Here is a 13,980-nt window from a genome sequence, read left to right on the forward strand (position 1 = left end):
CGCGTGCCGCGTGCCGCGTGCCGCGTGCCGCATGCCGCGTCGCGGCCGTCGTCCCTGCATGGCCTACATGCATGAGGAGATCGCTACAAGTCTCGCTTTATGGATGGCAAAATTCTTCATCCACAAGAAAAAGATCACAAATGTAACACTGACTTTCAAAAATTCATCAACGAATTTGGTATTTACATGAAGTCATTCAAGTTAATTAAAGAGACAGCGGCACAGATACATAAGATCTTGTAGGAATGTTGAGTTGAATGTCTTTATTTTCCATTTTCTCTCCTTTTGTTTATTTCATACTTATACTGTATATAGACACTTACTGTTTTCATATACATGTACGTGTGTGTGCATATTTCGTTGAAAACAGGATGGATTGTTGCCATTTTGGTATGTGCTTATGTTCTATCATTAGATAAAGAAAATAAAGGAACATGTTTTGAAAAGGTGACGGAGGAAAACTTCCGTGTTTTCCGCTTCTTCTGCTTCCGGGTCAGGCCTAATTCCAGGAAGTCAAAGATTTGTTTTGAAATTGACGTTTGTTTCTTACTGTCTAATCGCCGGTCCGAATTGAAAACGTTCACAAAACGGCCGCGTTGAGTCGTCGGGAGACAACAACATGGCGACCACCATCAGCACTCAGCGGGGAGAAGTAATAGCCTCTTTTTTCTTTTACTTCACGATTGCTGCTCAATCTATGTTTGACACCGACGTGGGGCACGTCCGCCCGCCTCTCGTTGCAATGGCAAAAAAGAAAAAAGTGTGTTTTTACACTAGACCTGTCGCTCTTTCTCATCTGAAAACCTGGGCGGCGGTAAGAGAAAAAGGGCTTCGGGGGGTCTGGCTAATTGCTGGATTCCGCTTGGATAGCTGGCTAGCTGCTAACCGGGCACTGGCAGCTCTTAGCTCCTCTCCTGCGATTGCTTTACCTGCCTTGCCCTTTAGCGTCTCTACTGAGAGGGGAACATAGCAGCCCCCGAAAGAAGCGCAACAAAACATTTTGGAACACATTTTTCTTCAGAGAAAGAGCCATCTGCTTGATAGAACTTCATACAAACATGCACAGGCAGCAATATCATCGTGAATAGGACTGTCACGTATGATGCACTTTATGCTTGCCATTGTGCCGGCCCTTCCGCTGCGCCGGCGGCCGGCGGCCGGCGGCCAAGGCGGCAGCATGTTACACAAGGATGAACGGCGATCGGAATTGGAGTCTTCTGCAATTCTGCTGCATCGTGTGTGCGCAGGTGTACGTGGGCGAGCTCCCCCAGGACTTTCTGCGCATCTCGCCGACCCATCATCGTCATCATCACCAGATTCAGTTAGACGCGCAGGCCGCACGACAGCTGCAGTTCGGTGGCGCTATCGGAACCGTCGGGCGACTTAGCATCACCGTGGTCCAGGTAACACGGCAATACTCAAACACCACGGTGGCTGGTTGACCGTCTAAGTATGGGACGATTTGTCTCCATTTCGCACTCGTTTTCAGGCCAAGCTGGCCAAGAACTACGGCATGACTCGCATGGACCCGTACTGCCGCGTGCGGCTGGGCTACGCCGTCTACGAGACGCCGACGGCGCACAACGGAGCCAAAAACCCCAGATGGAACAAGGTCATCCAGTGCACGCTGCCGCCCGCCGTCGACTCCTTCTACCTGGAGATCTTCGACGAGGTAACCGGCGGGCGCGCCTCACCGGCAGCACGGCAACAGCCCATCTCACACAAAACGCACACAAAACAACAAAGTCCGTCCGAGGCGAAACGCACGCACCGGACGGAGACGGTCGCAACAGCCGACGTCCGCGACACGCTTGGTTTCCGGACACAAGAGGGCAGTATTGAGGTGGCGCCCTGCTTTCTTTCTTTGTGTGCGGGCGCAGCGGGCGTTCTCCATGGACGACCGCATCGCGTGGACCCACGTGAGCATCCCCGAAGGCGTGCGGGAGGGCGGCACGGCGGACGAGTGGTTCACGCTGAGCGGCCGGCAGGGCGACGACAAGGAAGGCATGATCAACCTGCTCATGTCTTTCTCGGTGAGGACGCGCGCCGCTTCTCTTCCCCGACGACTTTGTCGTCTTTTGCTTTTCGCTCGCGATGGACCGATATGTCTTTTTCTTCGCCGATACCGGCGATTATTAGTAGTAGGGATAGACGGATCATCGGCCCGGCCGACCTTCCGTGGTTTTGACGAATATTGTCGGCGTGGGCCTTTTTTCAAAATCCGATGGCTGATACTAAATCCATTTCAAGCTGCGTTAACTTCAAGGAAGGAAGTGTTTCTTGACATTTTCAGTTCACTCAACAAGAGATTCTTCTACTAGCACTAGGGTCAGTGTTTTTTCGGGTCGGCCGATTCGTAAAATGCCCTGTCAACGTGGCATATCCAGCGTACATGCCTTGGCTATAGCGGCTGCAGCGCCGTAAGAAGGCGCGCATGCGGTCACTATGGTAACGGAACCAAGCTGAAATGCGTGCATGAATGATAGCAGCAGCACAAAAAGAGGGACCTAGATAACGCTTTAAGCTTTTGTGGAACTGCATTAGCAGCAGCAGCAGCCGGCGGCCGGCCGGCCGGCCGACCTTGAAGACTTGCGTTGTGCCGCTGACGCTTGTGCCGCTTGTGCCGCTTGTGCCGCAGTCCTTCCCGGCCGGGATGATGACGCAGCCCGTGGTCCTAATGCCCTCCGTGTACCAGCAAGGCGTCGGCTACGTGCCCATCGCAGGTCAGTACGCCGCGACTCGCAAGGCTCGGAACCTTCTGGAAACGTTGGATGGGAATCGACCTCCAAATCAGATCGAATGAATTTGTAAAAACACCAATGAGCTCTTTGAAAATAGGCAGAAATGGCCACATCGTTTGTTCGGGTTATTGTTTTTGTTTCGACGCACGACAAAGATTCGGAAGACATTTTGAAAGTAGGCTTACAAACTCAGGGGAGGGTATCAAATTCGGTGTCAAAAGTATGGTTTCACACTTCAGGGAGGGTTTCAAACTACACGTCGCTTTCAAAGTAGGGTGTAAGAGCCATATTGAGAAATTATTTTTCTTTCAAATTCATGATTATTATTTTCTTGAATATTATCTTGAGGTGCACAATGTGTACATTTATGAAAGAAGAAACGTTGGTTTGTGTTGTGTAGGAAACAGTGTACAATCACTACGGAGTAAGGCACGCCGCGCATAGTAGTACTTGATTATGTATCGGTCATGTGACGCGCCGTTTTTCCTCATTGAGAAGGTCGCGTGGCGGTCGCACCGCTTTCTGACACATGAAAGAATCACCGAACGTTTAAGTTGGCTGTAATAGAAATAGGAAAGGAATTGGTTTGCTTTGGTTGTATTCTTTTCTTTTTCAGTAAACTCGAAACGAGGAGTCTGAGCGGGACGATATCTGTCGCGTCAAACTGGTTGTTATCCACCCGCTCCTCCAGGGCCAAGAAAGCAGTAAGATTGGCCACTTCGAAGTGGAGTGGCAAACTTGGCTTGGCTTTTGAGCTAGGCTTTCAAACTTTCAAACCAGGGTTCAGGTTTCAAAGTAGGGATTGGATGTTTGAATTTGGCTTTTAAAGCCGGGCTTTTGTTTCAAAGTGGGCTTCGGGTTTTAGAGGAAATTTTGCTCGTGCTTTCAAAGTAGTGCTTTGCCGCCATCTGAAGGCCGTTTTTGTGGGCTCCTTGCTTGCTTTTCAGGCGCGCCGCCCGTCTTCAACCAGCAGGGCGGCGGCGCGGCGCCGCTGCCGGCGGCGCCGGGCGTGACGGCGGCGTGCGCCGAGGCGGACCTGAAGGCCCTGCAGGACATGTTCCCCAACCTGGAGCGGGAGGTGGTGCTGGGCGTCTTGGAGGCGCAGCAGGGCGACAAAGACGCCGCCGTCAACTCGCTGCTGCAGATGGCCGAGGAGCTGTGAGCGCCGCGCGCCCGCCTGCCTGCCCCTTCCTCGCTTTGGTGTGGCGCCGGCGGGCGGGGCCTTCGCGTGCCGGCCGCCCTCGTCCAAACGTCCGGCCCCAAACCACGCCCCGCCCCCTTGCCGCGAAGCCATTCTGACCTTTTCTTTTTTTGGGCATTTTCTTGTCGTGGGCGTGTCCTTCCCAGGCCGCGCCCACGAGCAGCTCCACCGCAAAGTCAAATTGCAACGCAAAGGAAAACAAGGCAAGTGTCCGCTTTGCGCGTGAGCTCTGCGCTCCAGATTAAGTCCCGACAAGTTGGCAAACGTCAATGTCGTCGTCGCTTTCGTTCTCGGATGATTTGGGGCTGTTTCTCCTCGCCATGGTTCCAAAGTCATTTCAGGATTGAATTGTTGTCAAGCATTAAACGTGAGCCTTGGCCGGCCCTCGACTGTTTGCCTGGATGCTTCTTTCCACTTTTGACAGTCGCTGTCGAAATTGCTTTGGATGTGGCGTTCGTTATGTCTCGCGAAGAGATTTGGTCCCGTTTCCGTTTCCAGATCCGATTCCAGCCAAGCGTGGCTCAACATTTGTCATTGGCAAACGCGTTCGAATGTACTTGGAGGCTAATCGCTGCAAACGTGTCTTTTCTTTCCCCCCACAGGGTATTTATTGACTCGCGCGCCCCCCATGGCGTTCTGGGAAAACAAACCTCATCAAAGCATCCAAATGGTGCAAAAATGGTGACTCCTCACTTGCAGCGGCACGCTTGCGTCACAATTGAGCATCGCTGCCAAGATTTAGATTGGCTCAAACGAATCCATTTTCTTTTGAGGAACAAAAAGAAGAAAAGGCGGGAAATGTGTGTGGGGGGGGGAATGCTACCTGTTGGTTACTGAAAATGATTATTGTCTAGTGCAGTGTTTTTCAAACTTTTTTGAGTCGAGGCACGTTTATTTCATTGAAAAAATCCTGCGGCATACCAGCAGCTGAAATTGTGGGGGAAAAAAGCTTATTTTAACAATATAAGAGTTCTATTGTTTATATAAGCATTCTTTTAACATTGAAGAATGACGTTATATTATAACGTCTTGAATAGGAATGAAATAAACACAAAGAAAAAAGTATGTGGTGATGTTTCATATTGATATTTAGTCAGTGTGAAACATGGGCCTGTTTGGCTAAACATGCGTCACTAATTGGCTTGTCTCTAAACAAAGACAATTGGCTACCTGCTGCTGCTGCCGCCACCTGCTGGTACGGCAGAGTACTACAATGTAGTCAAGTCAGGATCACGCCGCTAGACCGCACAGGCACACAAATGAGATCATTTCCCACGGCACACCTGACAATATAGTTTGGAAAAACCCCGGTCTAGTGACAGGAAGAAAAAGTCTTGAAACGGCATCCGTGTGTGTGGTTTTTTTTTATTTATTTTTGATGATTTTTGAAAGCCGGAGTGGTGGAGAAGCAGGAAGTTGTGGAGGAAGTTGTTGGGGAAGCTCACGCTCCTCCCGGCTGGTCCAGGCAGGCGGCGGCGGCGCAGTGACACGTTTGCACCACGGTGGCGCTGTGCCGCAGCGTGGATCCGTCGGGACAGGTCAGCTCCACCTCTCGCCTGCTGGTGGCGCTCTCGCGGCAACACTGGCACCGGCGGGTCATGGCGCCGGCGGCCGCCGAGTACCTGAAACACGTCGGCCCAATTACAATTCCAAACGCTCGGCCCGCGCTTGATTGACGGTCTTAATGACATGCTCTTCGAACAAAACGGCTGATCTGACTTTTTCTGCCAAATAGCGGGACGGGCATTAGGATCTAAAGAATCCGCGTCGGTCAGGCCTCACTTCAAGAGAAAGTGGCGGTCAACCCAAAGATATTTTTTTTTTCCCAGAATATGTTCCATGCAGGCCCACTCGCTGAAACAGTCACCACTGTCCGGTCCGATCCCATCGGGCCGCGTCCGGCCTTGCCCTACCCGTAACCTACACAGCGGCTGGAGGCCGCTCACCTGGACGAGCTCCCGCATCGTCCAGCGCACAAAGTGACGTTGACGGGGCCGCTGCTGCGACAGCCGTTCACCTCCAGGACGCTCGCTCGGGTCTCCACTTGGCACACGTTGCGCAGCTCGCCTGAAAAAAATGACAAACAAACTCAACGTCTTCCATCGGCGGCTCACATCACCGCTTGCCGGTAAAACAACAAACAAAAAGACAAACTTACAACGCCGACAGCAGCCACTGGCGTCGGTGGTCTCGCTGCCCTGCAACGTGAAGCGGAACAATCGGCGCTCGTTCATGTCTTGTCTAACGAGCTTCTGGTGAAGATGGGGTGCGACATGATAGGCCGCTAGCCGCAGTGAACACTAAGCTACGTGATGCTAACGTCACGTGACGGACAACTGCAACATCTTCTCACGTTGGGGCGCAGGCGATAGGACGCATTGGCGACGTTTACACGGACAAAATGCCTTCAGAGTTGAGCCGGAATCGCTGACGGAAGCCCATTTAAAATTCGAGCCTCGAATTTTTGCCCGGCTAGTCTTTTTTTTTCCCCCAGGCCCGTCAAAAAAGGCGACTGACGCAAGGGTACCCTCGCTGCTGACGGATGACAAATGACGGACGCTCAATTTGTCGTCAGATGCCTGAGATCTCTGGGAAAGAGGTTTTGTTCCGAAATGTCGGAAGAAGTGTTTTCACGCGCGCCGATCGGATCAACAACGGACGTGAAGCACCTCTGTTGTTCGGAATAAAATCTTGATGGGGTCAGGCTATTCCCCATGGGGAAGCCTTTTATTCCCCTCAGGCGTTTAGTCCAAACGAACGTGTCCGTGTAAAGGAAGCCACTGGTTTGGTTTGGTTTGGGCTCAGCGAGTGTTGGAGGAAGGTCATTGGGAGCAGCGACGTCCGCTCTGACTTGGGGGAGCGGCGTTTTGCCTACGAGCGATTGCGACTCACAGGTTGGCAGTCCAGCGGGTCGAAGGGGGGGCAGGCGGTCTCGGTCTCCTTGCTAAGCAGGCGCCCGTTGAGGCGCCGGCACGTGAAGCTTGTGCAGGCGTCGCCGGGCCACACCAAGGTGGCGTTCTCCTGCACCCGTGCAGAACAAGCAAAAGATGACGCACGTCTTGTTGCCTGGTGTGAGCGCGCGCGCGCATGCGCATGCGCGTGTGTGTTGGTGTCACCGCTACGACGTGCGTGGCGTTGTCGGGTGTGACCACCACGCAGCTGCTCTGGACGCAGGTGCCGCAGCATTGCGATGGCGCGCGCTGGTACTGGAAGCCCTGCAACAAGAACAACTGGCTTTTGCTGCTGTTCACCTCATGTCGGCCCACTTTTGGGGCCCACTTTCGGGGCCCACTTTCGGGGCCCACTTTTGGGGCCCACTTTCGGGGCCCACTTTCGGGGCCCACTTTCGGGGCCCACTTTTGGGGCCCACTTTTGGTGGTTGAGTTGCACCGATCAAAATTCAGCGGAAGTTGGTCGCAGCTTGTCGTGGGAAACGCCAACGGAAGGCCGTTTCAAACCAGGCGGGCCGGCCCGTGGGCAGGCTACTATTTTTTCCGGGACCGCCGTTTGACACCCTACTCCTAAAGCCGCCGAGGATCGCGCATTTGGACGATTTGCTTGCTCGGAGCTTGTCGTAGTGTCAAAGTAGGAGGGCGGGAAGTCGCCGCTTCCTTCCTACCGACTTGCCGTTCAATTTTCAACTTTAACGTGTCCATCTCGTGTTGCGTTGACGAGGCTGACGCTTTTCTTGGCCGTTGGCTGACCTGAGCGCATTTGTCTTGGCACGTGACGGCCGCGCAGGTGATGCCCTTGAGTCCCGTGCGGGGATCGCTGACGTCTCCGCAGTAACACTCCTCGCACGCTCCCGCCGCCGGTGGCTCCGGTCCCGAGGGGGCGCCAGACGCTTGCGTCCTCATTATCTTGGCGCCGGGCTACGAAACACAAACAAAGTTGCTGAACGAGGGAGTGATTGTTTAGTTCACTCAAACACGTGCGCGTGCCTTTGTGTGCGTGTTCTTGTACTTATGACATTGTGAGGACTGGCATGCATTTTTAACCAACAGAGAACATTTCTGGGAAGTGAGGACATGAGCTAGGACATGGATGTCCAAAGTGGGTCCTCAAGGGCCAGAAATGGTAGTCCCGCTTTGTTGGCCTTTTCGCTCAGGGTACAAGAATGTGCGTGCGTGCGTGCGTGCGAGCGTGTTCACCTTGTACTCCGTCATGTTGTAGACACACACACCTTTGGGCTCTGCGCACACAAGACACCGAGGGCCACATCATGACATCATCATTTGCATGAGCACTTCATGAAGTCACCGCGATTTCTTCACCGCCTTTTCGGCTCAAGACCGCAATGCGAATATTTACGACGTACCGCAGGTGTACGCGTGGCAGCATGTCCCGTTTGTGACACTGAGGTTGAATCCTGGCGAGCAGGTCGGCGGCGGCGGGCACAAGTTGGCGTGACATTCTGTCAGAGGGAAAAAAAAAAGAGGAAAAAGGTGAGCCGTTTGTTGCCGACGTCAGCAGGCGCCTGCGACGGCGTCGGCACCGACCGCACGAGCGCACGGCGCAGCAGCCGTCGGTGGCGTTGGCCGGCCGCTGGCCGGGTCGGTCGCAGCTGAGCTCGCCGGGGGGCGGCGGGCACCGCACGGGCTGGCACAGGACGCTCAGCGAGTCGCCGTCGCAACGACACGTGTTGCACTCGCTCGTCCACGTGTCGCCCGCCTGCAGACAAAAAGCCACCTTCGATCATTCAGGAAACAAACGACTCCATTTCACGTCAATCGTCTGCCGGTGCGCCCGAAAACAAGTTCACGTGGCTACGCCGCAAAAACGGACAACAACAACAACAACAACAACAACAACAAAAGGGAGACCAAGCCTGACTGCAAATAGAAAAAACATAGCAAAGAAGTGGAGCGCCCTTATAATGACCATGAGAAAAAATTTGAAAAGCGGCGATCACATTTTTAAAAAAAAGGAAGGCAAACATGAATGTGAATGTCGAAACATGAAACCATTTTTTCAACAAAATGATCCGCCTATATAGCACAGGAACATTTGCCGTGGTGAGACAACGTGCAAACACCGATGAGAAAAAACGGCTTGACTGTCAAAAGTGAAAATGCGGAAACAATTCCAGAAACATCATGGGGGAAAAACTAATGGCTGAAAGATTCCCCTGCAAAATCAGACAGCAAATCAATTCCTGAATACCACATTGCCATTATTATTGTTGTTGTCATTATTATCATCAAATTCAAAAAATGATCCGCCAATCATTGAACTTGGCAAGATTTGTTCAAACACGTCAACGCACTCACAATGCCCCAAATCTGGGCTTCATAAAGAAGAAAAAGTCACCAAATGAGGAAGATGTCACTTGATTGAAACAAAACCATCTGCCAGTTCGAACAACTCAAATTTGGACTTTGTCCGGACGCGCGCAACATTTGCAATTGATTGGCGCTCGTTTAGGCGAAGAAGCGCAAATAGGCAGCGGTCCGCCGCAAACACGAGTAGCCTGGCTGCAAACGCCGATTCTCAAAGGGCCCTCGGCTTGTCTGCCAACTTCAAGCGCAGTGACAACCGGACTCCAGCAGATGGCAGCGTCGCATCGCTTGGCCTTTGAGATCAGCGCGGCTTTTGAGTTCAAGGGAAAGATAAGGCGGCGAGCCCCGCGGGCCCGGCTCGAAACGTCGGAACTCGGGCGGGTTTCGGCACAACGCCTTTCAAGCGTACCTGTTTGGGTTTTCCATCCGGGCCCACGCAATCTGCCGACCAAAAGAAGAACGCGCGGTGAGAGACGGCCAACCGATCAGGACGAAGATGACGAGGGGTGGCGGACTCACCGCAGGAAGGGACGCACGTGTCGTGGACATTGTTGAACAAGATGGAGTCCCGAGGACAGAAGCAGCCCTCCTTGGTGCCGACTGACTGGACCTGGTACTTCCTGTTGTACCTGAGCACGCAAACAAACGGGTTCGGGTTCCCATTCTGGATCCGCTTCACACGAGCTGCGCTGACCAAAGGCTTTCTCAAATGACCTGTCGTTGCACGTGGGCTCCACCAGGGGGCCGCATGCCACGTAGACTTTGTTGCTAGGACACGCCAGTCCTGCAGGCGACAAAAACGCCGGTCACGACAGCTGCCGGCCAAATGTGCCAAAACGGGTACATTCGGGGGCATGTCCGGGCCCCCTGACAACAACAAGAAAAGGCGCATTTCTCACCACACTGGCCGTGGGTGTGCTTCCTCCAGTCCACACACAGTCCCTCACTTGAACACTGGGTGGCGTATGCCTCCAAAGCGGAGCAGGAGCCGTTGGCGTCCCCGCACGTGTCCAACACGCACGACGTGTAGAAAGGTTGCGGAGGCACCAGGGCGTGGCACCCCGCAAACACGCTAAAGGCGTCAGAGATCACAAGCGACACATCGTGAGACTTTCGTTACAACCTTACAACAAGAGAGAGCTTTTGAACACGCACGCGCACACACACACGCACGCACGCACACAAGAATAGACGAGATTCAAATCTCCGTCAAACGTTTGATAGGATGAGGCAAATGTGTGTTGACATATTGAGTTGAGCAAATGTCGTGCCGCTCTCAACTATTTTCTGAAAATGAAATGCTTTGACGATTGACATAAAGCGCTGTCAAAGTCCAAAAGGCGTGCCAATTGAAAAACGCTGAACGGATTGTTTATGCGAAAAAAATGTGTACAAATCTAACAGAGACATCAATGGATTTGATTGAAAAATCCTTTGACGGGTCGCTCGCTACACCAGCAGTAAGTACCAAAAGATTGCAGATTCTCAGTCGGACTACTTACCGGATGCCGGAAAGACGGACGGACACATGACTGCGGAGCCTTTTCTGCCAGATGCGGAAGAAGATCTGTCCTCTCCGAAATGCTCCCTACCCTTTATTTGATCTACTCTTTGTTTTCATGGTCGTTTTTTGTGCGTATGAACACTTTCAATAAGGCCCTGCACACGCTTTGAAAAGTAAGACCCTTTGGGGTCACCAAGAGCAGCTCAAACCATTCAGACCTTCACTCATCAGGAGTGGCCCCCGTGTAACTAGCCGTGTTAGTGTAGCATCCTGATGGCTTACCGTATTTTTGGGACTACAAGACATTCTAAGGCGCAGCTTCAGCGAACAGGGCCATTTGCCAACATTTCCATACAAAGGGCGCACCGGTTTGTAAGGCGCATTACTGCACATTAGGTCAAACAAAGTAGGACAGCAAATAGGTCAAACTTGATTCAACTCGAATTGGACATGCACACATAAGGCGCACCTGATCGTAAGGCCAACCGTCCGTTTTTGAGAAAATGAAAAGATTTTAAGTGCGCCTCATTGTCCGAAAGATACTGTACTTTGAAATCGGCCGGTTCTCTCTTCATCGTCTCCGAACGCTGTTGCTCACCTCTCAAGCGGAACACGTGAGAGGCGGGCTGCCTGTGCACATTCGAGTTCATTTGGAGAATTGACCGTGTTTGACCTGCAGCTGTTCAAAAAGTGCTTGTTAGATTAAAGGGAGTTGAGTTGGGTCCACCTGCTGGTGATCAGGTCGCAGATAGCCGGCTTGCAGACGGCCTGCGTGGGCGAGGGGGGCGGCTTCGACGCGGTCGCTGGCGCGCTCGTCGCCGCGGTGACTGGCGAGCCGGTGGGGGCGACGCCGCAAGGCGCTCCCGGGACGAGCCAACGGCGGGCCGAATCGGAGCAGCTCTCTACCTGACCGTTGGGGGAGCGGCAGTCGTTGTGCTGCGAGTTGTCGCACGTGCCTGGGAGAGCACATCGCAAAGGTTAACCCGGTGATGAACTGACCTTGACGCCATATCCCTCGTTATTGTCCCCGACTTTTCACATAAAAATCCGTTTACAGTGATTAGGGAGTGAGTGAATGATTGCCAGCACGGCCTGTCATGTGGTGAGTTGTCACTCACCACACAGTCCCTCGGTGTTTCCGCTAAACAGCGAGTTAGGCAGGTGGATGCTGAAGGACAGGCCCCTGTAGACCACCTGGCTCTGGATTTCTGGGATGTCCAGTGTGATCAGCAGATGGGTGCCGGTCAGGTTCAGAACCGAGTTACTCCAGGCGGGATAGATTTGTTTCTGGTTGACAAACACCTGAAACAAAGACCCGATTCCATGAGGTGACATGCCACGCGGTTTACGGCCCAGCCATGAGGGCTGTCCACACGGTTAGCATTTTTTGTATGTTTTATTTTTTCTTGCCCCAGTGGCCGGGTGCCTGCAGGCTGCCGACAAGGCGAACGTGAGAATAGGCCAGAAAGAGACAACACCGGCAGTCCTAGCTAAGGTACGGCCGGGTTATCGCTACCAGGCCAGGCCTGTACGCACCAAGACCGGCATGCAAATGACCCCCGGCCCGTAGTTTGGACACCTCCGCTTTAGCCGTTTGCTCACCACATTGCTGATGGTTCCCAAAGCCTTCCTTTGGGTCAGAAGCACTCGGTAGGACTTGTACGTGATGTTCAGAGCCTGAGGACAAAAGGTGTTGTCCAAAGGGTCGCAGTCGCGGTCGTTGGCCACCACGGTCAGCTCGTGCTTGGCTATGATCTCCTTGACCAGGTAGGAAGAGCAGTTTGTGCCGAAGCTGTAAGACGTCCCGTCGAAGGTCATGAAGTGGGACCCACCCCAGAAACTGCACACGCCTGGAAAAGTCAAAATGACTTGTTTGATGAGAAAACGCCAATATTTCACAGCCAACCTGAACATACGGATATGGCATATCGCAATTTCAGCCACCATTTCTTATGCGTTTTTACACGATGCACAAAAGTCTGAATTTCAAGTTTCAATCCCTCCGTGTAGTAGCACGTTTGGCTTAAACATGCCAGACAAGTTCTCACGCCAGTAAGAGTTTGAAGGTTTAGAAAAAGCACAGCATCGGTGCTAATTTCCGTTGCTCTGTCTGTAGCATTTTACAATATATGTTAGCATTAAGATAAGCTCGAAGGCTTTCATTTGACAAAATGAGATGGCTCGGTTGAACGTTTTGGTGTTTCAGTATCCTGTGGTTCATTGTTTGTTTTATGTGTCACAGGACGAGAGTGTGACAACATGCGTGTTGTTTTCAACATGTGTAGATTGACAACATTTTTAACATACAAACTCTAAGTGAATCGGAATAACTCGGATTGGTACTCGACCCCTGACTTCAATTCCGTACTCATGTAAAGGAAATCTCCAAAACAATAAACGGCTTTAAAGTAGTTAGTTAATTCTTTTTTTCTCACATCTCATGCTGCATGAAAGTTTGGGCTCAGGCGACTCCCACTGCCACCAAATCCATTTGTTCCCTGTACGATCAAACTTTAAAAGTAATGGTTGATTTAAAAACAAAAACAAAACACAATCAGCTACCATCGCTGCCACATTGTCAAAAATGATAACCTCCTCCTAAGCTTGGAGAGCTTTAGTGAATTATGCTTGCTTAAATTCATTTACAAGAGTAGCAATAACTTTGCACCGGAGCCGCTCCGTCAATTTGTTGAGGGACAAACAAGCAAAACCAAAGCGTCAAAATCCCTTTCTGCAGGACAACCTTCAGACAGTCGGACGGGAATTGCAAGCTTACATTGACATTCGTAGTGGAAGCAGCATCCGTCGTCGTCGTAGACTCGGATGGCTCTCCTTCCATTGGTGCAGATTAGCGGTCGCCTGGTAGGACATGTTGCTGATGACTCTGTGACCACTCCGTTGACGCAGGTAGCCGAAGTGCAGTTGTCGACTTTCCAGGACTCTCCATTCTGTCAGGCAAGACCAGTATGCCGGTGAGAAGCAGCACTTATGCCGCCAGACGTGGTTTTCGTCAGACCTTTCTGGGTGGAAAGGTGCGAGAGCAGTCGAGGGCGGTAGCGGAGGGGAACGTGGTTGGTGATGAAAGTGAGGATCTTGTCGTAGTCGACTCTGAGGCGGTAGGCTGTGCGGTGGTCGGGCACAGACTGGATCGGGTCTCCACTTTGCAGGATGTATTGCAATACCCGACAAAACACCAGCCTAAACCATCGTTCACGTTGTACACAGAATCACCTGCAAATGCACAAAAATGAAAAA

At 52.2% G+C, this 13,980-nt stretch overlaps 2 protein-coding genes across 2 annotated transcripts in view; one reads left to right on the plus strand and one right to left on the minus strand.

Moving 5' to 3' along the window:
• The first annotated feature begins 476 nt into the window (after window positions 1–476).
• On the plus strand, window positions 477–4,336 carry tollip (toll interacting protein). Its single transcript, XM_086026566.1, has 6 exons — window positions 477–652; window positions 1,248–1,403; window positions 1,490–1,672; window positions 1,881–2,033; window positions 2,639–2,723; window positions 3,689–4,336. The coding sequence occupies exons 1-6, from the start codon at window positions 620–622 to the stop codon at window positions 3,901–3,903; spliced, it is 825 nt and encodes a 274-aa protein (XP_085882692.1). The 5' UTR covers window positions 477–619; the 3' UTR covers window positions 3,904–4,336.
• A 959-nt stretch (window positions 4,337–5,295) lies between these two features.
• The window catches only part of LOC147149476 (mucin-5B-like), a 40,263-nt gene continuing 31,578 nt past the window's right edge, over window positions 5,296–13,980 (minus strand). The window contains exons 33-50 of the mRNA XM_086025452.1: window positions 13,742–13,956; window positions 13,502–13,673; window positions 12,328–12,575; window positions 11,844–12,027; window positions 11,453–11,681; window positions 10,121–10,293; window positions 9,936–10,005; window positions 9,741–9,850; window positions 9,631–9,662; window positions 8,442–8,613; window positions 8,261–8,356; window positions 8,094–8,134; window positions 7,647–7,814; window positions 7,059–7,157; window positions 6,835–6,963; window positions 6,101–6,140; window positions 5,889–6,009; window positions 5,296–5,564 (exon numbers count right to left, since the gene is read on the minus strand). Coding sequence (XP_085881578.1) covers window positions 5,384–5,564; window positions 5,889–6,009; window positions 6,101–6,140; window positions 6,835–6,963; window positions 7,059–7,157; window positions 7,647–7,814; window positions 8,094–8,134; window positions 8,261–8,356; window positions 8,442–8,613; window positions 9,631–9,662; window positions 9,741–9,850; window positions 9,936–10,005; window positions 10,121–10,293; window positions 11,453–11,681; window positions 11,844–12,027; window positions 12,328–12,575; window positions 13,502–13,673; window positions 13,742–13,956 — 2,480 coding nt within the window. The 3' untranslated portion in view covers window positions 5,296–5,383. The remainder of the gene's footprint in view (window positions 5,565–5,888; window positions 6,010–6,100; window positions 6,141–6,834; window positions 6,964–7,058; window positions 7,158–7,646; window positions 7,815–8,093; window positions 8,135–8,260; window positions 8,357–8,441; window positions 8,614–9,630; window positions 9,663–9,740; window positions 9,851–9,935; window positions 10,006–10,120; window positions 10,294–11,452; window positions 11,682–11,843; window positions 12,028–12,327; window positions 12,576–13,501; window positions 13,674–13,741; window positions 13,957–13,980) is intronic.

This window comes from Filicampus tigris, chromosome 3, assembly GCF_054856515.1.
Source record: "Filicampus tigris isolate MCC_2025a chromosome 3, RoL_Ftig_1.0, whole genome shotgun sequence".
Lineage (NCBI taxonomy): Eukaryota > Metazoa > Chordata > Actinopteri > Syngnathiformes > Syngnathidae > Filicampus > Filicampus tigris.